Raw genomic sequence first — 21885 nt, forward strand, 5'->3', positions numbered from 1 at the left:
ATTCAGATGCTTGGCAAGTGACTCCTGTTTATGACGGTCGCAGTCCGTTTTCCCCTGTGTCACGTCATGCCCTTTGGCGACCTTCTGACTAGCAAAGAAAACCGGGAAGCCGGATTCACAAATTAGCATGGCTAATTTGACACCCACAGTGATTCACTTAATAACGGGGTCGAGGAAGGTTGTCAAATGGGGGCAAAATTGACTTAACAATTGCCTCGCTTAGCGACATTAAATGTTGGGCTTCATTTTAAATCATAAGTCGAGGCCTACCCTCTAGGTCAGGGAGAAGCATTGAAGAGACCAATAGTGACGGGAGTGAGTCTTATTTAAAAACATTTGGAGAAACGTCCGTTAGGAATTTAATTTGCCTTTGTTTGTTCACTGAACTCAGGTTGACATCAGTTTTCTGGATGATTATGCTTTCAGAAGGATAAATGGAAGTCTTTGAGGACTGGTTAATATTTTAAAACAACCCAGTTGGGGGGTGAGGACGAGAGGGCCAACTTATTGGCAAGTCCAGAATTGAGTCTGGGGAGATGGTGCCATCGGACCCCCGACCCATTTGGAAACTATCTTTTTTGGGAGAAAATGCGACCCCCTCGAACTCTAGGAATCAAATCTCCCCTGTAGGGTTCCGGAAAACTTTTGCTTTCTTTCTTTAAATGAAATATATCCCGTAAATTCTTTGCTGGACTTCGGAGTCCATGCAATGAACGAAACAGGATTTAGCTCAACCTCACAGCTGTGCGTGTGAATGCTTGCAAACCTCATGCTGTGGCCCGATTCGGACAGTGAGGAGGTTGGGACAGTCCTGGAGTCTAGGGAAGGCTCTGAGAAGGGCTCTGCATCAGAGGCAGAGATGGGGCCGGGGCCGTCCAACAGTTATCAGCTGCTGTCGGAGTCGGAGATCAGTGGGGCAGAAGAACAGCTGGAGCCTGTTCCCAGTGTGCGCATGCGCAGAGCTTCCAGATGAAGGGAACAGCTAAGGAACAAGGGTCGACCTGGGAATAAGGCCACAGGTGGATGGTGAATGGCCCTTCCCATTGGGAATAAAAGAGGAGCAGCGAAAGGGGAGTGGAGTTTGCAGGAGGCAATCAGTTCATTCCTGCATTCTTGCCAAGATCTTGCTGCGTCTGAAAGATATCGGCTTGGCCACTCTCCAAGCCTGATCAAGGTCGGTAATTGGGAACTCTCTTTCCTGCAGGAGAGGAAAGACTTTGCTGGAGAGGAATTCACTATATGTTAAATAAAAGGGTTTTATCAGGATGAGGACTCGGCTTCGTGCTGCTGGGGAAGCCTAGGACAGAACACCTCATATCTGAATTCTGCAAAATTCCCCATAGCAAAAAACGTTGTGTGTGTGTGTGTGTGTGTAATATCGTCCCCTGCCTGCCATTTGTGAGATTAAATTTTAAATTGAAACGGGAGGGGAAAAGAAAAGGGGAGAGTTTCCCCTGCTGGTTTTATAGCTGCGAACATCTAATGAGATGCAAATATGAATGGGGAAGCATAGATTCTCGTTGTTTATACGCCTTTCAGCTCTCGTGCTGCAAGGCCTTGTGGGAAACGGAGTCTCTGCAATGAGATTTGAGAAAACAACAAGTGTAAATCTGCAGCTACAGGAAACCCTGGCTAGATTTAAAGTCAGAGAGCTTGAATGCCACTGTTATAAAATCTCTGGTGTACTACCCTGTTTCTCCAAAAATAAGACCTCCCCGGATAATAAGCCCAATCGGGATTTTGAGCGCATGCACTAAAATAAGCCCTACCCAAAAATATTGCAACACAGCAGCAGCCATGAGGTGACCACGCTCGCCGCCTCCTGCACCTCAAAAGTAATAAGACGGAATTCGATGATATGTAGCCGAATGGTATGAATGTTGTGTTCTATTTTTAATTATGTATTGTCCTTATGTGTTATTGTTTGTATCCCCCTCCCTTTGAGTTGTAAGCCGCCCTGAGTCCCCCCAGGGAAAAGGGCGGCCTATAAATAAATTTTCAAAATTTTCAAATAACAAAATACTTTCTAGAAAGCCAAGGTCATCCTTTGTCTCTGCACCTCTGCACCTGACCTGAGGATTTCAGATTTGGGTTAATGTCAGGGTTCCAAATAGCATCCAAAATTAAATCAGAGTCCAAGGCAAAGCATTCCTCAAAAGTTCCAATTTATGAAGAGAGCCATGTTGGCATATCTGGGAAAACCCGAATCTGAAAGCTTCCCAATTTTCCCCACCCAGTTGAAAGTTCAAGATCTTGCCCCCACACCCACAAGTCCATCCCATGGTCCAATCTCCCACTGCCATGCTGGCAGCTTCCACCCATCCAGTTCCGGTCAGGTGCAGAGGTGCAGAGACAAAGGATGACCTTGGCTTTCTAGAAAGGAATATTGTTATGGCTATCTATCATCTAACTCCATACAATCCCCCCTGCCATCTTCCCACCATAGAAAATGCCTAGTAGGATAATAGAAAGTGTGGCAGGCCAAATGGATCTAAAAGACAAGATGGCTGCAGGCCTGACAAAGAATTCCCCAAAAATAAGGCCAAGTGCTTATTTCGGCAGTCAAAAGAAAATAAGACCCTGTCTTAGTTTTGGGGAAACATGGGTGAACTGGTAGTGGAGATCCCGGTTCTATGCCGTTCTATTTAGCCACATTTTTGAGGCTGAGCACATGCGTGGACGGTGCGAGCGCAGGGCGAACCGTTGGTAAAAAATAAATGAAGCCCACCGCTGGTTATGCTAAGCCTTAAGAGCTGGTTTGTGAATCCTAATATGTTGACTCTCAAAACTGATTCACCAAAAAATCCTCAATTTTGCAGAATAAACATGCCTTAGCTTATTATTGCATTCATATCCCTCCAGCTTTCCACTCCAAAATGGTGCTGAAAACAGTGAGGGCATAGAAAAAGGATAGATTAAAATGAAATGCACCATTCAAGAAATATCAGAAATATCAGTGTATAACGAGAGAGAGAGAGAGAAAGCGAAAGAGAGAGACAGAGAGAGAGAGACAGAGAGACAGAGAGACAGAGAGGGAGAGAGAGACAGAGTGGCAGACAGACAGACACACAGACAGAGGCAGAGAGAGAGAGAGGCAGAGAGACAGAGAGAGACAGAGAGAGAGAGACAGACAGACAGACAGAGATACAGACAGACAGACAGACAGAGACACAGAGAGAGAGACACACACACAGAGAGACACAGAGAGAGGCAGAGAGACAGAGAGAGAGACAGAGAGAGAGAGAGAATGGAAGGATCTTATTAGCTAAAATCCAACATGCTTTAATGCCAATCAAGTGTCTAAAATAAGGGCTAACGAGGAACCTCCTGTGGTGTGGAGTTCCACAGATCTTGGAAGAGAAAAGGAAAGAAAAGCAGGGGGTGATATTATCATGTTTCCCCGAAAATAAGACAGGGTCTTATTTTATTTTGACCCGCGAAATAAGCACTTGGCCTTATTTTTGGGGAGGTCTTATTATTTTTGAGGTGCAGGAGGCAGTGAGCGAGGTCACCTCACGGCTGCTGCTGTGTTGCAATATTTTCAGGGAGGGATTATTTTTAAGGGAGGGCTTATTTTAGTGCACGCGCTCCAAAGCCCAATTGGGCTTATTATCCGGGGAGGCCTTATTTTTTGTAAAAAAAGGTTTTTTTAAAATTTTTTCCTTTCAAATTCATTCTTAAACATACATGCTTATAAGTGCTGTTTAACGTTTGTCAATTCATATCATTTTTCCGCCTGCATATTTACATTTTCACACTTTCTTATTTCCCCTCCCCGGGATTTAATAACGTGTCGTCAGAGTTATTTATTTTGTGCTTTGCTCCTTTCTTTTTTTATTTGTATCTTTTTTCAAACCACTCGTAAAATTGCCCCCCCCCATGTCCTGTCGTACACGGATTCCTCTTTGTCCTTTATGCTCAATGTCAACCTGTTCATTTCTGCATAATCGAATATCTTCTTTATTAGCGGGAGGTCTTATTTTCGGGAAAACGGGACACTCAGTGCTTTCCTGGCCTGAATTTTTTTTCCCACCTGCCAATATCCTGATATCCTTCGCATTTCCAGATATATATTTTTTCTTATTTTTGAGGGAGGGGAGCTTTGGATGTCTTCCCCTCCCCTACGAGAAGCCAGGGAGAAAACAAACGAATGGGAACGTCGATAGAATGAAGGACATGCCTCCTTCAACTGTTCCTGTAAGGATTGTGGGAATTTCACTGTGGGTTTTTGTGTGTGTTCCTCTTTGCGGGAAGAGAAGAAGCGCCTGTTTCTTTCCTGGAGGGTGGGGGGGCTGCAAATACCCTTCTGCTTGCTTTCCAATAATGCCCGGGGAGAAGCCGGGCCTTTGTGCAAAGCTCTCTAGCCCAGTGAAGGCCATCAAGCAGGAAGACCCAGAATGAGGTCAAGAAGTGATCATAGACAACAGCAGGTGCTCTTGATGGAACCTTCCCTGCCCTCCTGCGAAGGGCACCGCGGCGGCTGCCATGCGCCAGAGCGAGCGTCCTTTTCACAAGCAATTAAGATCATCCGCTTGTTACCCTGGGAAACGCGGGAGGCTCGAGCTCTGCATCCAGCAGCCTTGAGATGTGGCGTTTTCCCGAGGCCTCCGCGCAGGGAGATATTTTTCTCCTCCTCCTCCTCCTCCTCCCCCTGCCGGTCCCAGCGTCATGCGCCAAATGCTCTTGGTCGTGACGATCCAGAGCTCTGGTGAGTCACGGTCAGCTGCGTTCTGCGCCGGCCGCCTGTGGGTGCGTGTTGGCAGAGGCCGATGGCAAAATGTCACTCTACACCAGGGGTACACCTTATTCCTTCTGAAATAAACTGAGATTGGTGGGCCTGCGTGGGGTTGAACCCTTCCCTCTTCTACGGTGCTGTTACACACGGTGTCTGTGTGTGTCTCGTTGCAATGGCTGGCTGGGGAATTCTGAGCATTGAAGGCCATGTGACTCCTTCTTCCCTTCTTTCTTTCTTTCCTTCTTTCCTAAAACGAACCTTCTTTTAAGGCAGATTGGTTCTATGGTGAACAGACTGAATTTCAATCTGTTTTCCTTCCTTCCTTCCTTCCTTCCTTCTTTCCTTTCTCCCACCCACACACCCATCCATTCAGCCTTCTCTCATCTCCTTCTTTCCTTCTATTCACCCATCCATCCATCCATCCATCCATCTCTTCTCTCATCTCCTTCCATCCATCCTTCCCTCATTTATTTCCTCCCTTCTTCATTCCTTCCTTCCTTCCTTTCCCCCATCCATCCACCCACCCATGCATGCATCCATCTTTCTCTTCTCTCATTTCCTCCCTCCCTTCCTTCCATCCATCCATCTCTTCTTTCATCCCTTCCTTCCTTCCTAAAATGAATCTTCTCTTAAGGCCGATTGGTTCTATGGGGAACAATTTTACTGAATTTCAATTGTTTTCCTTCCTTCTCTCCTTCATTCCTTCCTTCCTTCCTTCCTTCCACCCACACACAAATCCATCCTTCTCCTCTTATTTCCTTCCTTCTCTCCCTCCCTCCATCTCTCCCTCCCTCCCTCTGTCTATCCATCCACCCACCCACCCATCCATCCATCCACCCTTCATTCGCTGGCCACTGCAGTGGTGGTAGCTAGCATAAACATCCTCCCGTCTGGTTGCCATGGAAACTGGCGATCCCTCCCTGGGCGATGGGAGGAGGGAGCAGCAACAGCTTGGTGGAAGTGCTAAGATGGAGAAGAGCCCCCCCCCCCCACCTACCCAACTGCAGTGTCCAGTTAGTTTTGCAGGCAGGCTGAGTTGAGCCACCAGGATGAGTTTTGCTGCAGTCGAATAACAAAGAAAGGAAGGAAAGATTCCCTGAGCATGTTTTTTTCTTCTTCTGTTTTAATTTTAGGGATTTTCTGCCCCGTGGATCGGGAATTGTCACCCGACGCCCCTTGGTTTTGCAGCTGGTTAATGCCACGACTGGTAGGTGAATTAGTTTTTAATGCTCTCTCTTCGTCCTGACACACAAACCTTCAAGCCCAGGGTTGAGAGAGAAGACCTTCCATCACGATCTGATGTGTAACCTTCCTCCTGTGTTACTCCAAACCTATCTGCTTTGCCCACAAGGAGGAGGGAAGAGGGGGGGAAATGAATAACAGAATAGAATAACAAAATCGGAAGGGACTTTGGAGGTCTTCTAGTCCACCCCCCTGCTCAGGCAGGGAACCTTATATTATTTCAGAGAAATGGTTATCCAACATCTTCTTCAAAACTTCCAGTGTTGGGGCATTCACAACTTCTGGAGGCAACTTCTGTTCCGCTGATTAATTGTTCTCACAATCAGGAAATTCCTCCTTAGTTCCAAGTTGCTTCTCTCCTACATTGGTTTCCACCCATTGCTTCTTGTCCTGCCCTCAGGTGCTTTGGAGAATAGCTTGACTCCCTCTTCTTTGGGGCAGCCCCTGAGATATTGGAACACTGCTATCATGTTACCCCTAGTCCTTCATTAGACTAGAATACAATAACAGAGTTGAAAGGGACCTTGGAGGTGTTCTAGTCCAATTCCCTGCTTAGGCAGGGAACCTTATATTATTTCAGAGAAATGGTTGTCCAACATCTTCTTAAAATCTTCCACTGTTGGAGCATTTACTATTTCTGGAGGAAAGTTGTTCTACTGGTTAATTGTTCTAACTCTCAGGAAATTTCTCCTTAGTTCTAAATTGCTTCTCTCCTTGATTAGTTTCCACCCATTGCTTCTTGTCCTGCCCCCAGGCGCTTTGGAGAATAGCTTGACCCCCTCTTCTTCGGGGCAATGCCTGAGATATTGGAACTCTGCTATCATGTTACCCCTAGCCCTTCACTAGACTAGAATACAATAACAGAGTTGAAAGGGACCTTGGAGGTCTTCTAGTCCAACCCCCTGCTTAGGCAGGAAACCCTATACCATTCCAGACAAATGGTTGTCCAACATCTTCTTAAAATCTTCCACTGTTGGAGCATTTACTGTTTCTGGAGGGAAGCTGTTCCACTGGTTAATTGTTCTAACTCTCAGGAAGTTTCTCCTTAGTTCTAAATTGCTTCTCTCCTTGATTAGTTTCCACCCATTGCTTCTTGTCCTGCCTTCAGGTGCTTTGGGGAAGAGGGTGACCCCTCTCTTCTTTGTGGCAGCCCCTGAGATATTGGAAGGCTTTTATCATGTCTCTGAATATCATGAAGATAATTCCACAGAGCAGAAGACAGTGGCCTCTTTCCCAAGTTGAAAACCAACCGAAATACATGGTGGCCAAGAGAACATCAAGAGATCTTGATTTGAGATCTCCCCATCCATAAGCTGTGACCTCTTCTTTGCACCCAAGGAGTTGTCCCTTTCTTCTGTTGTCTTCTCCTTGGCCCAACTCCCAATCGTCTTCTAACCATCTCCTTCCTGCTCTAGAATATGGCGAATTCCTCCATTGCAAAGGGAAGAAGTTCACGGATTTTGAGGAGATACGTATGGAGATTGAAGCCGAGACCGACAGAGTCACCGGCTCCAACAAGGGCATCTCCTCCGTCCCGATCAACTTACGAGTTTATTCTCCAAACGGTAAGCCGTGGAACGTATCGAGAATGAGGAGTAGAACTCCACAATCCCATTTGGGGGGTGGTGGTGAGAAGTGTTGTGGCCCGGCAGCGACGAGCAGAGCTGGCAGCAGAGTCGGACAGTGAGGAGGTTGAGGAGGAACATGGGCCAGTCCTGGCAGCTGGAGAAGGCTTGAAGGAGGACTTGGCGTCGGAGGCAGAGAGGGGCCCGGGGCCGTCTGGCAGTGATCAGCTGCCTTCGGAGCTAGACAGCAGTGAGGCAGAGGAACAGCTGGAGCCTGTTCCCAGTGTGCGCATGCACAGAGCTACCAGAAGAAAAGAACAGCGGCGAAATCAGGGTCAACTTGGGAGTAAATCTACAGGTGGACGGTGAATGGCCCCTCCCATAGGACATAGAAGAGGAGCGGAAGGGGAGTGGGCTTTTGCAGGAAACAATTCTTTTTTTGGTTGTTAGATTTGTTTCAGGAGTGTGAAGATCTGTCCGTGAATCTCAGAGACTCTGTGCCCAGCCTTTCCTTGCACAGCACCTCATTTGCAAAATATTTACATGGCAGCTTTCCAAGATAGATAAGGTCTGTGGTCATAAATACTCCTTTGAAAGACTCTTTGCCAGGCCTTGGCTGAGTGTGAATGAGAGGAATTCACATTCGTTTAATAAAAGGAGTTTTGTCGGGACCGGGACTCTGCCTCCTGCTTTTTGGGGAAGCCTAGTTCAGAATGAGAAGCTCCCGGATTTTGGGAATAGGTATTTAAGGTGGGATCAAAACTTACGGGCAAAGGAACCTTCCATTGAAGCTTATCATGATATGGCTGGCAAGGTGTTGACATTTTTTAATTCTTAATTCCCCGTTCCACCTTGAGAGCAAGTTATTCTACTTGAGGTTCCTTTCCAGCTTCACACAGCTGCCCATCCATGATCCCTTCTGGGTGTTGTATCTCTTTGTTCTGACCCAGCTCTCCAAACACGACAAACTCTCTGAAGTAAACGCGAAGATTCCTTTATTAGGAGCGCTGGCAGCCCCACCCAAAAGTTTCTCTCTCAAGGCCGGACATTGTCTGCCACATCTATTCATCTCCGCCTCCTGCCTTTTATCCCCAGAGCTAGGGTGGGACTCAGAGGTGGGTTCCTACCAGTTCGCACCAGTTCGGTACAACCGGTTCGTCAAATCTACTGAACCGGTTAGAAGAGATTCCACCAGTGGACCCGGAAAGCAGGCCACACCTACAGAAGAGGTTCCAAAAAAAATTGAAACCCACCACTGACACACACACACACACAGACAGACAGACAGAAAGAGAAAGGAAGGAAGAAAGGAAGAAATAAAAAAAGAAAAAAAGAAAGAAAAAGAGAGAGAGGTGAAAGAAAAAAGGAAAAAGGGACAGAGAGACAAAAGGAAGGAAAGAGAGAGAGAAAGAAAGAAAGAAAGAAAGAAAGAAAGAAAGAAAGAAAGAAAGAAAGAAAGAAAGAAAGAAAGAAAGAAAGAAAGAAAACACATGGCCAGCAAGCCACTCCCACCAGGTCACATGGCCGGCAAGCCACTCCCACAAAGGAGGCCACACCTACAGAAGAGGTTCCCAAAAAATTTGAAACCTACCACTGACACACACACACACACACAGAAAGAGAAAGAGAGGAAGAAAGAAAGAAAGAAAGAAAGAAAGAAAAAAGGAAGAAAAAGAGAGAGAGAGATGAAAGAAAAAAAGGAAAAAGGGACAGAGAGACAAAAGGAAGGAAAGAGAGAGATAGAGATAGAGAGAGAGAGAGAGAGAGAGAGAGAAAGAAAGAAAGAAAGAAAGAAAGAAAGAAAGAAAGAAAGAAAGAAAACACATGGCCAGCAAGCCACTCCCACCAGGTCACATGGCCGACAAGCCATTCCCACAAAGGAGGCCACACCCACAGAGTAGGTTCGAAATTTTTTTGAAACCCACCACTGGTGGGACTTCACTTGCAGCGGTGGCTTTTCCGTCCCAAGGACCGGCCCATAGATTTCCACTGTTCTCCTCTCCTCTGCTTTCTGTGCATTCATGTGTCAGGCACTGGACCCGGCTGTTCCTCCTCTTCCTCATCAGCCACCTCCAGACCTGCAGGCTGTTGACTCTCCATCTGAGGGCTGATGGACAGCCCAGGCTCCGCCTCTGTCTCTGCCAGCCCCATTCCCTCTTCCCCCTCGGAGCTCTCCGGTTGCCCCGATGCTGACCCTGATTCTCACGCTTCCTCCTCCAATTTGGCTGCTGGAGGGGAGCCGGCGGCCAACAGACCACAATACTCCTCCTCTTTTTCTTTAGTCCTAAGTCTGACCCTGGTGGACCTTCCCGGGATGACCAAGGTCCCAGTTGGAGACCAGCCGGTAGACATCGAATTCCAGATCCGTGAAATGTTGATGCAGTTTGTCACCAAAGACAACTGCCTGGTCCTCGCGGTCTCTCCAGCCAACAGCGACCTGGCCAACTCCGATGCCCTTAAGATCGCCAAAGAAGTTGACCCTCAAGGTAAGGTCCAGCCTTGGGTTTCTGACCTTGGGCCTGTCGGTTTCTGTAAACCAATTCCTTGGTGCCTCCTGAATTATGAGTGATTTGCAGAGGGATCCCGGGACAGGAAGACAAGAGGTTGGCTTCCAGGCGATTCATTTATCAGATGTATCCATCTCAGATAAAGCCGTAGCTTTGAACTGGAACTCAGCATGGGAAATGGCAATCGCCATAGCACTTGGGTTTATATACCGCTTCACAATGTTTTATGGCACTCTCTAAGTGTCTGAGTCAACATTGAGCTGATCAGGATCGAACTGCCGGCAGTGGGAAGAATTATCCTGCCATACTGCATTCTAACCACTGCGCCACCACATTCTGGTGTATGAAGATACATAAGAAGTGAGGCCACATGTGTAGAGTCCCCCCTGATGTGTGTGGCAGCTCTGCGGAGACCCCAATGTTTAAGAAGAAAGCCAATGTCAGGATTAACCCAATCTCCAACTAGCACTGATGATGTTACCTAGTTGGGTGACGAAACGCCTGCAAGAAAACAACCAAGCTCAGAGAGCAAGAAAGTGCCAGCTTAAAAGTTGGATGGCAACACTTCTACATGACAATCCGATTGACAAAAACCCAATTATAAACACCAGGAGAACATCACATTTCTGTGGTTTCCAACAGTCAATCAAAGTATCCATTAACAAAACATATTTCATATTAACCGGCGATTCCAATGAAGGAGAATATTGGTACCTCAGGTTTGAAATTTGGGGTCCTTGGTGCTTTCTGAGCTTGGTGGTTTTCTTGCAGACATTTCATGACCCAACTAGGTAACATCATCAGTGCTAGAAAGGAGCAGGAGGAGGACTGTGAGGTCTTTGGTGCTCTCTGAGCTTGGTGGTTTTCTTGCAGACTTTTCATGGCCCAACTAGGGAATATCATCAGTGCTAGAAGGGAGTGGGGTTTGTGGAGTAAAGAGGAGGAGGAAGGAGAAAGGGAAGACTGTGGGGTCCTTGATGCTCTCTGAACTTGGTGGTTTTCTTGCAAACATTTCATGACCCAACTAAGTAACGTCATCAGTGCTAGAGGGAGTGAGATTGGAAGGGGAGAAGGAGAAGGAGGACTGTGGGGTCCTTGGTGCTCTCTGAGCTTGGTGGTTTTCTTGCAGATGTTTCATGACCCATCTAGGGAACATCATCAGTGCTAGTTGGGAGGTTGTGCAAATCCCGATTCCTGACCTTTGCTTCCTTCTTACTGGGAAAGTCTAGGCTTTATGGTGGAATGACCCCGCCCAATGCACCGCCCGTAACTCTCTTCTTAGAGGTTCAAAGGTTGTCTGACTTCTTGTGACCTAACAGGCCAACGTACCATTGGCGTCATCACTAAGTTGGACCTCATGGATGAAGGAACCGATGCGCGAGATGTTCTGGAGAACAAGCTGCTTCCACTAAGAAGAGGTAAAGGTCCTTCTCTTGTGGTCTTCACAAGCCTTGCTTTCTTTTCTCCTCCCTTCCCACCAAACTTTTTCATTTATTTAATTTTTTTACAAATATATCAAATCAATTCGCGGACAGTGTAGAGTATCGTACATTCTAATACAAGTAAAGCAGCTAAAGCTAATCACAATTATTACATTCAATCCACTTAACGTTTTTCTAATAATAATACAGATTTATATTAGGTTGAAATCTGTCATTATTCAATTATTCCATGTTTTCTCTGGTTGTTACTTTTACTTTATTATACTATATAAAAATGTAGACACTAATATTCCCCCTTCTCTTATTTCTTTTTTTTAATTTAATTTTTTATTAACAAACATGTAAAACACACACACACACACACACACACACAGACACACAAAACTTAGATGTACACCACATTTACACAATACAATACGAACAGGAACTTCCTGTTCTTTCTAATAGCAATTATCAATCAATACCGCTCACCTTATATTATTTCCCCTTCTATTGTATTTCATTTGGATTTCACTATTCCTAACCCTCTTATTTTACTCATAACTATTATTTTTTTGAGTTTTGTTATATTCCTTCGTTGATTCTTATTTCTTTCCTCCATCCACCTACACCATTTATCCCATATTTGGTAGAATTCTGATTCTTCTTTTCCCCGGATTTCTTTAGTTAGTTTGTCCATTTCAGCACAATCCATAACTTTTCTTATTATTTCATCTTTGCTTAGAATTAATTTGTTTTTCTGTTTCTGGGCAAAGGCAATCCTTGCCGCCGCAATTATATGTCGTATTAAATACTGGATATTTTTTTTTTTTTTGTATTTCGCAGACATTATTCCTAATTAAAAAAACTTCAGGTTTCCATTCTATTTTAACTTCCATTATTGCCTCCAGCCAATTTTTGATCTTTTTCCAAAAATATTTAGCCTCCTCACAGCCTCCACTATAAATGGTAATATGTTCCGTATATTGATTCGCATTTCCCTTCTCTTATTTCTATCCCTTATTCTAGCTTTAGTCCTATTACCCTTTCTAATTTTTCTTTTTATCCTGTTTAATTTCTTTTTTTTTTTAGCAGATTTTTTAAAATTATTTTTTCCCTTTTACAACACATAAACAGTCATTACATCAACATTGTTATGTCATCATGCCTGTACATGTATATAATATTTCGCTTCTATATTTACACACCTTTATACACAGTTCTATATATATTTATATATTGTTTTTTGGCTTAATTAATTTTATTCTTGTTTTGCAGCCATTTGTACCAATTGTTCCAAATTTCATAATATTCCGACTCTTCTTTATCTTTTAATTTCAGAGTTAATTTGTCCATCTCTGCACAATCCAAAGTTTTTTTTTATCACTAATTCGTCCGAGGGGATATTATTTTGTTTCCAGCATGGGGCAAATGCTATTCTAGCTGTAGTTAGCAGATGTGTTAATATGTACTTAATTTTCTTTGTATATTTCGCTTTGATTATTCCCATTAGAAAGATTTCGGGTTTGTATTTTATCTGTTCTCCTGTAATTTCTTGCACCCATTTCCAAATTTTTGTCCAATATTTTTGTGTTTCCGGGCAGGTCCACCATATGTGATAATAGGTCCCTTGTACTTTTTTACACTTCCAGCAGGTCGGCTTCATGTTTGGGTACATTTTAGCCCATCTTGTTGGTGATAAATGCCAATGATAAAACATTTTGTATATATTTTCTTTAAGTGCTGCTGATCGTGTTAGTTTATAATTTGTGTTCCAAATTCTTTCCCTATCTAATTTCTAATCATGTCACCCACCTAAAAAAAAAGAAGAAGAAGAAGAAGAGAGAAGGAAAAACAAATCAGAACAACAAAAAAGAAAAATAATCTATCCATCGCTTGTAAAAATCAGGCTGTCCAGATTCCACAGAGAATTCACTCCAGCAAGCTTGTCAAATTCCTTTCCACTTATGTCTGTCTCTCTCCCTGTATCTTATAAAAGAGAGTTAAGTCATTTCTTCTTAGATATCTAGACATCAATATAGAATTCTTTATTGGCCAAGTGTGATTGGACGCACAAGGAATTTGTCTTTGGTGCAGATGCTCTCAGGGTACATAAAGAAAAATAAAATAGAACATTCATCAAGAATCATAAGATACAACACTTAGTGATAGTCATAGGTTACTAAACAAGCAATCAAATCATACTAGGAAACAAATGAAACAATATAAATTGTAAAGATACAAGCAACTTGGTTATAGTCATAAGTGGGGAGAGATAAGATACTAGGAAGGGAGAGAAGAATAATAGTAATGCAGTCTTAATAAATTGTTTGACAGTATTGTAGGCATTAGTTGTTAAGCAGAGTGATGGCATTTGGGAGAAAACTGTCCTTGTGTCTAGTTGTCTTGGTGTGCAATGCTCCATAGCATCATTTTGAGGGTAGGAGTTGAAATAATTTATGTCCAGGATGCGAGGGGTGTGTAGATATTTTCACAGCCCTCTTTTTGACTCGTGCAGTGCGCAGGTCCTCAATGGAAGGCAAGTTGGTAGTAATTGTTTTTTTTCTGCAGTTGTGATTCTCCTCTGAAGTCCGTGTCTATTTTGTTGGATTGCAGAGCCAAACCAGACAGTGATGGAGGTGCAGATGACAGGCTCAATCATTCCTCTGTAGCTATTCTTCTCTGCCGTCTATTTCTAGGAATCTGGGAATTCTTTGATTAGCATCCTGTTGTTTTGAGGAAGGAAAAACCCCATGTTCTCATTTTCCCTGATAGAATTAACGTTGAGGGACTGTAGCAGAATTTCCTGGATGGCTTCTATCTTCATTCTTTGATAGAGGCTAACAGGAAGGAAATGATTTCTGAGGCATCCTGTCCATTGTTAAAGAGGGGAAATACACACAATTGTGTGTGGCCTCAAATTCCAGTTTGAAATACTCCCCTTTTCTGGCCAGCCTTCCTACTGCTAGAGTTCATACAACCTTTCTTCTTCTTGTTGTTTTTAGTTGCAAAGTTGTGTCCGACCCATTGTGACCCCCCATGGAGCACGTTCCTCCAAGCCTTCCTGTCCTCTCCCATCCTCTGGAGTCCATTTAAGCTCCGGTGACTCCATCCAGCCACCTCCTTCTCTTTCTTCTTTTGCCCTCCATCGTTCCCAGCATGAGGCTCTTCTCCAGGGAGTCCTTCCTTCTCATTAGGTGGCCAAAGTCTTTGAGTTTCCTCTCCAGGATCTGGCCTTCTAAAGAGCAGTCAGGGTTGATCTCCTCTAGGACTGACCGGTTGGATGGCCTTGCAGTCCAAGGGACTCGCAGGAGTCTTCTCCAGCACCAGAGTTCAAAGGCCTCCATTCTTTGGCTCTCAGCAGCCTTCCTTGTGGTCCAACCTTCACAGCCATCCATTGCAACTAGGAAAACCACAGCCTTGATTAGACACACTTTTGATTGGCAGGGTGATGTCTCTGCTTTTTAGTCTGCTGTCTAGATTTGCCATCGCTTTCCTCCCCAGGAACAAACCTCTTTTAATTTATTGGCTGCCGTCCCCATCTGTGGTGATCTTGGAGCCCAGGAGAATAAAACCAGTCACTACCTCCATTTCTTCCCCATCTATTTGCCAGGAATTGAGAGGGCCGGATGCCCTGATCTTAGTTTTCTTAATGTTGAGTTTCAAGCCTTACCACCTGATTTATTGACTCTACACAAACTTGGAGCTGTCCCAAAGAGGTTGTACTTTTTACTGGAGTATGGAGAACATGACACCTTTAAAAAGAAGCTGGAGAGATTCAAATTTGAACGAGTTGGTCTGCAAATAAATTTGATCAACAGAACACTCTTGGCATTGACCGAGTTCCCGTCGGTCAATTGCAGAAGGCAGCTTTTTTTTTGGAACATCTTACACCCTGTGAGGGGACCTTAAATCCCATCAAACACCCACATCTGTCTATGCCAGGTCTTCGGTAAAGATATGATAGGTGGTCAGAAATGCCAAATCCAGTCTGAACATCTGCCTGACCGTGACGAACAATCATTTGATAACTACGGAGATTCTCCGTCATCCAAGGTTGTGGTTGTCCCAAAGGTGCTTTTTAAAGAGGCAACTGGTTTTTCTCTGAAGACATTTCGCTTCTCATCCAAGAAGCTTCTTCAGCTCTAGCAGGATGATGGTGCGGAATGGAAGGATTGATGCTCCTTGCAGACAGCTGATCATTTGCATCCTTTTAGAGAGTCGTTGAGGCCACTTGGAGGTTTCTCTGTGTCCTCAGGAGTATGTGAGTAGCTCAAACATGGGGCTGCCCTTGAAGAGTGTTCGAAGACTTCAGCTTGTCCAGAACGCAGCCGCGCGAGCGATTGTGGGTGCACCTCGGTACACCCACGTTACACCTATCCTCCGCGAGCTGCACTGGCTGCCCATTGGTTTCCGGACACGCTTCAAGGTGCTAGTCGTTACTTTTAAAGCCCTACATGGTATCGGACCTGGGTAATTGAGAGACCGCCTCCTGCCAGTCACCTCCCAAAGATCTATCAGATCCCACAGACTAGGCCTCCTCCGAATTCCATCTGCCGGCCAATGTCGGCTGGTGACTCCTTGGGGGAGGGCCTTCTCTGTGGCTGCTCCGGCCTTCTTGAACGATCTCCCCGTGGAGATCCGGACCCTTACTACCCTTCCGGCCTTCCACAAAGCAGTTAAGATCTGGCTGTTCCGGCAGGCCTGGGGCTGTTGAACTATCCAGCCCCATTCGAGGTTAGAATTTTAAATTGCTGTTTTTTATTTTATTTTTTGTATCCCCTCCCTTTTTATTGTTAGCCGCCCTGAGTCTCTCGGGAATAGGGCAGCATACAAACCTAATAAAATCAAATCAATCAAATCAAATAGCAATAGCAATAGCAGTAGACTTATATACCGCTTCATAGGCCTTTCAGGCCTCTCTAAGCGGTTTACAGAGAGTCAGCATATTGCCCCCAACAATCTGGGTCCTCATTTTACCCACCTCGGAAGGATGGAAGGCTGAGTCAACCCTGAGCCGGTGAGATTTGAACCGCTGAACTGCTGATCTAGCAGTAGCCTGCAGTGCTGCATTTAACCACTGCGCCACCTTGGCTCATGAAATCAAATGTGTGTGGGGCCTTCTTGGAACTGTTGGAAGGACTGTGTTGTAGACTGTTAGATCATTCCACAGTTCCACATCCATTTGCACCACTCAGGTGACCTTGAGGACACAGATAAACCTCCAAGTGGCCTCAATGACCCTTAAAAAGGACGCAAAGGACCAGCTGTCTTCCAGGAGCATCAATCCTTCCATTCTCTACCATCCAGTCAGAGCGGAAGAAGCTCCTTGGATGAGAAATGAAACGTCTTCCAAGAAAAACCAAGAAAGCCCAGTTGCCTCTCGAAAAAAAAAAGCACCTTTGGGACGATAATTTGATGACGACGATAACAACGATGAGAACTTAGACCCTTCTCTGTTTTGTCCTTTTGGAAGCTAGCGTTTTGTCCTTTGATGTCCGTTGTCCTTCCATAGGTTACATTGGGGTGGTGAACCGTAGCCAGAAGGACATCGATGGGAAGAAGGACATCCAGGCCGCTTTAGCCGCCGAGCGCAAGTTCTTCCTCTCCCACCCAGCCTACCGACATATGGCAGATCGTATGGGCACTCCCTACCTGCAGAAAACGTTGAATCAGGTAAACGCTTTCCTGCGGAGCTGCCCGTTGGATCCAAAGCCCTCCATTCACAACCGTTCAAAGCAGGGGTGGGCTTCAAAAAATTTAGCAAGGGGTTCTCTGCCCCCGGGTGGGCGTGTTCATGGTGGGCATGGCCTAGTCGACCCCCTGCACAATGGCGGGAGGGAGGAGTCATTTTTGCTCCCCTTGAGCCTCCGGGACGGTGAAAATGGCCTTCCCAGGCTCCGGAGGCCCTCTGGTGGATGGATGGATGGGTGGATGGATGGATGGGTGGATGGATGGATGGGTGGGTGGGTGGGTGTGGGTGGTTGGGTGGGTAGGTAGATAGGTAGGTAGGCAGGCAGGCAGGCAGGCAGACAGGCAGACAGACAGGCAGGCAGACAGACAGACAGACAGACTGACTGACTGACTGATTGATTGATTGATTAAATATAGATATAAGATATAAGATATAAGATATAAGATATAAGATATAAGATATAAGATATAAGATATAAGATATAAGATATAAGATATAAGATATAAGATATAAGATATAAGATATAAGATATAAGATATAAGATATAAGATGATATAAGATATAAGATATAAGATATAAGATATAAGATATAAGATATAAGATATAAGATGATATAAGATATAAGATATAAGATATAAGATATAAGATATAAGATATAAGATATAAGATATAAGATATAAGATATAAGATATAAGATATAAGATATAAGATATAAGATATAAGATATAAGATATAAGATATAAGATATAAGATATAAGAAGGTATAGGAGCCGAGGTGGCGCAGTGGTTAGGGTGCAGTACTGCAGGCCACTTCAGTTGACTGTTATCTGTAGTTCAGTGGTTCAAATCTCCCCGGCTCAAGGTTGACTCAGCCTTCCATCCTTCCGAGGTGGGTGAAATGAGGACCCAGACTGTGGGGGCAATTTGCTGACTCAATTTGCTAAAAATCTGTAAACCGCTTAGAGAGGGCTGATAGCTCTATGAAGCGGTATATAAGCCTAATAAATAAATAAATAAATAAATAAATAAATAAATAAATAAATAAATAAATAAATAAATAAAGACTGCAATAGCAATAGCACATACTTATATAATGCTTCATAGTGTTTCACAGCCCTCTCTAAATGCTTTACAGAATCAGCCTCTTGCCCGCAACAATCTGGGTCCTCATTTTACCGACCTCGGAAGGACAGAAGGCTAAGTCAACCTTGAACCTGGTGGGATGCGAACTGCCAAATTGCAGGCAGTCGGCAGTCAGCGGAAGTAGCCTGCAGTACTGCACTCTGACCACTGCGCCACCACGGCTCCTGTTAGATAAAAATAGACTCATTTAGGAGTTCACTTACTGTGACGTTTGCCTGACCACCACTGCGGAAAAGGTCTCTTAAGGCAATCAGGACTTGTCCCAAGGGTGAAGGCTATGGAAGGAAGGAGGCGCAGATAAAACATAGGGTTTCCCTCATGTTCTGAATCCCCCATTTTGGCTTCTGTTGTGTGCAGCAACTGACCAATCACATCCGCGACACGCTGCCCGGCCTGAGGAACAAGCTGCAGAATCAGCTGCTGTCTATTGAGAAGGAAGTAGAAGAATACAAGAATTTCCGTCCAGACGATCCTACCCGCAAGACCAAAGCTTTGCTCCAGTAAGTCCTTCGTTGTACTGATAGGTGGGAAGACGGGACTAAGTAGGTACTTCCTTTGGCCAAAGAGTCAAGAATGCTCCAGAAAAGTTCCAGCAGCCCCAAACTATGGACTATAAGCAGAATGTTAGGGTTTGAAGGTAAGGTCACCCCTAGAATGCAGCATCTCGTTTTGGTCATCGCACTATTAAAAAAAAAAGATATCGAGACTCTCAAAGTGCGGAGAAATTTGCAGATGATATTAAACTGGCTCAAAGGGGGCTCAGGGGCTAAGACGCTGAGTTTGTCGATCAGAAAAGTCGGCCATTTGGCGGTTCGAGTCCCTAGCACCGCATAACGGAGTGAGCTCCCCTCACTTGTCCTAGCTTCTGCCAACCTAGCAGTTCGAAAGCACGTTAAAAAATGCAAGTAGAAAAATAGGAACTTTTGGTGGGAAGGGAACAGCGTTCCGTGCGCCTTCGGCGTTGAGTCACGCCAGCCACATGATCACGGAGACGTCTTCGGACAGCGCTGGCTCTTCGGCTTTGAAACGGAGATGAGCACCACCCTCTAGAGTTGGGAACGACTAGCATAGATGTGCGAGGGGAACCTTTTACCTTTACCAAGACGGCAGTAATAACTAACATCCTGGAAAATAGGCTCAAGATCCATCTGGATCTTGACAGACTTGAACCCTGGGCCCTATCTAAAAAAATGAAATTAAATGTAGAGAAAAATTAAGTCTTACACTTAGGCAAGAAAAATCCAAAGGACACATATAAACTGGGTGAAACCAGGATTGATAGCAGGGACTCTGAGAGGGATCTTGGAGTCTTAGTGGACAACCAGCTAAATAGGAGCCAGCCGTGTTCAACCAAAAAAGCCAACACAATCCTAAGTTGCATGAACAGAGGGATGCAATCAAAATCAAGGGAGGTACTAATACCACTCTATAAAGCCTTAGTAAGGCCACACCTAGAATACGGCATCCAGTTTTGGTCACCACGCTATTAAAAAAGAGGTTGAGACTCTGGAAAGAGCGCAGAGAAGAGCAACCAAGATAATTAAGGGACTGGAGGATAAAATGAAGAACGGTTGCAGGAACTGGGCATGGCTAGTCTAGAGAAGAGAAGGACCAGGGGAGACAGGAGAGCAGTCTTCCAAAACTCTGCATGGGCAACAGGAAGGGCATCCGGGGACTAAACAGTTCCATTCAGTGGCCCAGACTCAGCCCGGAAGGGATTATGGGGGCATAAAAGGAGATGATGATGAGGGGACTGGAGGCTAAAACATATGAAGACCGGTTGTAGGAACTGGGTATGTCTACTCTAGTGAAAAGAAGGAGTGGGGTGACATGATAGCAGCCTTCCAATATTCTTCCAATATTGGAAGACCAATAGACCAATAGTCACCACACTATAAAAGAGAGGTTGAGACTCTAGAAAGAGAGCAGAGAAGAGCAACCAGGATGATGAGGGGACTGGAGGCTCAAACATATAAAGAACGCTTGCAGGAACTGGGCATGGCTAGTATAGGGAAGAGAAGGACAAGGGGAGACAGGTCTTCCAATATTTGAGGGGCTGCCACAGAGAGGAGGGGGTCAACCTATTCTCCAAAGAACCTGAAGACCAGAGAAGGAATAATGGATGGAAACGGATCAAGGAGAGATTCAACCTGGAAATAAGGAGGAATTTCCTGACAATGGGAACAATCAACCCAAGGAACAGAAGTTGCCTTTGGAGGTTATGGGAGCTTCATCCCTGGAAGCTTTCAAGAAGAGACTGGACTGCCATTTGTCAGAAATGGTGTAGGCTCTCCTGTTTCGATGAGGGGGTTGGACTAGATGACAGACAAGGTCCCTTCCAACCCTGTTAATCGGTTAATCTGTGAAGGTCTGTCACTGTTCTTGGAAAGCAAGTGGAAGCTAGGACAGATATTTCCACCATAACCATCCTTCTCTCCTTCTCCAGGATGGTCCAGCAGTTTGCTGTGGATTTTGAGAAACGCATTGAAGGTTCTGGAGATCAGATTGATACTTACGAACTGTCCGGTGGTGCTCGCATCAATCGCATCTTTCACGAACGATTCCCATTTGAGCTTGTGAAGGTAAAACTAAACCTCTGTTGGTTGTTTTAGGCTCGTCTTCATATCTTGATGTCCCTCTTAATCCCTATCGCCCAGGTTGTCTCTTTAGGTCTGTCTTAAGACCTAAAACATAAACTTAGACCTATAAGTCCAGAAGTTCTAGGCTCTAACTCAAGACAGTGCTGCATAACTGGATTCAGTTTTGATTGATATCATTAACATTTAAATATTAAGTATTCCAGTATTTGAGGGGCTACCACAAAGAAGAAGAGGGGGTCAAATTATTCGTCAAAGCATCGGAGGGTGGGACAAGAAACAATGGATAGAAACTAATCAAGGAGATAAGCAACCTGGAATGAAGGAGAAACTTCCTAACAGGGAGTTAGGAATTAACCAGTGGAACAGAAGTTGCCTCCAGAAGTTGTGGGTGCTCCATCACTGGAGGTTTTTGAGAAGAGACTAGACAGTCACTTATCTGAAGGGGGGTTGGACTAGAAGACCTCCAGGGTACCTTCCAGCTCTCTACTCCTCTCCTCTCCTCTCCCTCTACCCTACATTACCCTGACATACCCTACCCCACCCTACCCCACCCTATTCTTTTTCATTCCATTCCATTCCATTCCATTCCATTCTATTCTTCCATTCCATTCCACATTCTATATTCTATTCTAGCCTGTTCTGTTCTATTCCATTCCATTCCACTTACTATATTTTATTCTGTTCTGTTCTATTATATTCTATTCCACTTTCTATATTCTATTCCAGTTTCTATATTCTATTCTATTCTATTTTATTCTATTCTTCTATTCCATTCCACTTTCTATATTCTATTCTATTGTATCATTCCATTCCGCTTTCTATATTCTATTCTATTCTATTCTTCCCTTGCACTTTCTATATTCTATTCTATTTCATTCTATTCTTCTATTCCATTCCACTTTCTATATTCTATTCTATTCCATTCTATTCTTCCATTCCACTTTCTATATTCTATTCTGTTCTATTCTATTCTTCCA

General features: G+C 44.6%; 1 protein-coding gene across 1 annotated transcript in view; it reads left to right on the plus strand.

Moving 5' to 3' along the window:
* DNM1 (dynamin 1) overlaps positions 1 to 21885 on the plus strand; it is a 107293-nt gene that overhangs the window by 6890 nt on the left and 78518 nt on the right. Inside the window, exons 2-8 of the mRNA XM_032232889.1 lie at positions 5869 to 5942; positions 7393 to 7542; positions 9825 to 10028; positions 11369 to 11467; positions 16986 to 17146; positions 18666 to 18808; positions 20755 to 20890. Of these exons, the coding sequence (XP_032088780.1) occupies positions 5869 to 5942; positions 7393 to 7542; positions 9825 to 10028; positions 11369 to 11467; positions 16986 to 17146; positions 18666 to 18808; positions 20755 to 20890 (967 nt within the window). The remainder of the gene's footprint in view (positions 1 to 5868; positions 5943 to 7392; positions 7543 to 9824; positions 10029 to 11368; positions 11468 to 16985; positions 17147 to 18665; positions 18809 to 20754; positions 20891 to 21885) is intronic.

Source organism: Thamnophis elegans, chromosome 16 (assembly GCF_009769535.1).
Source record: "Thamnophis elegans isolate rThaEle1 chromosome 16, rThaEle1.pri, whole genome shotgun sequence".
Taxonomy (NCBI): domain Eukaryota; kingdom Metazoa; phylum Chordata; class Lepidosauria; order Squamata; family Colubridae; genus Thamnophis; species Thamnophis elegans.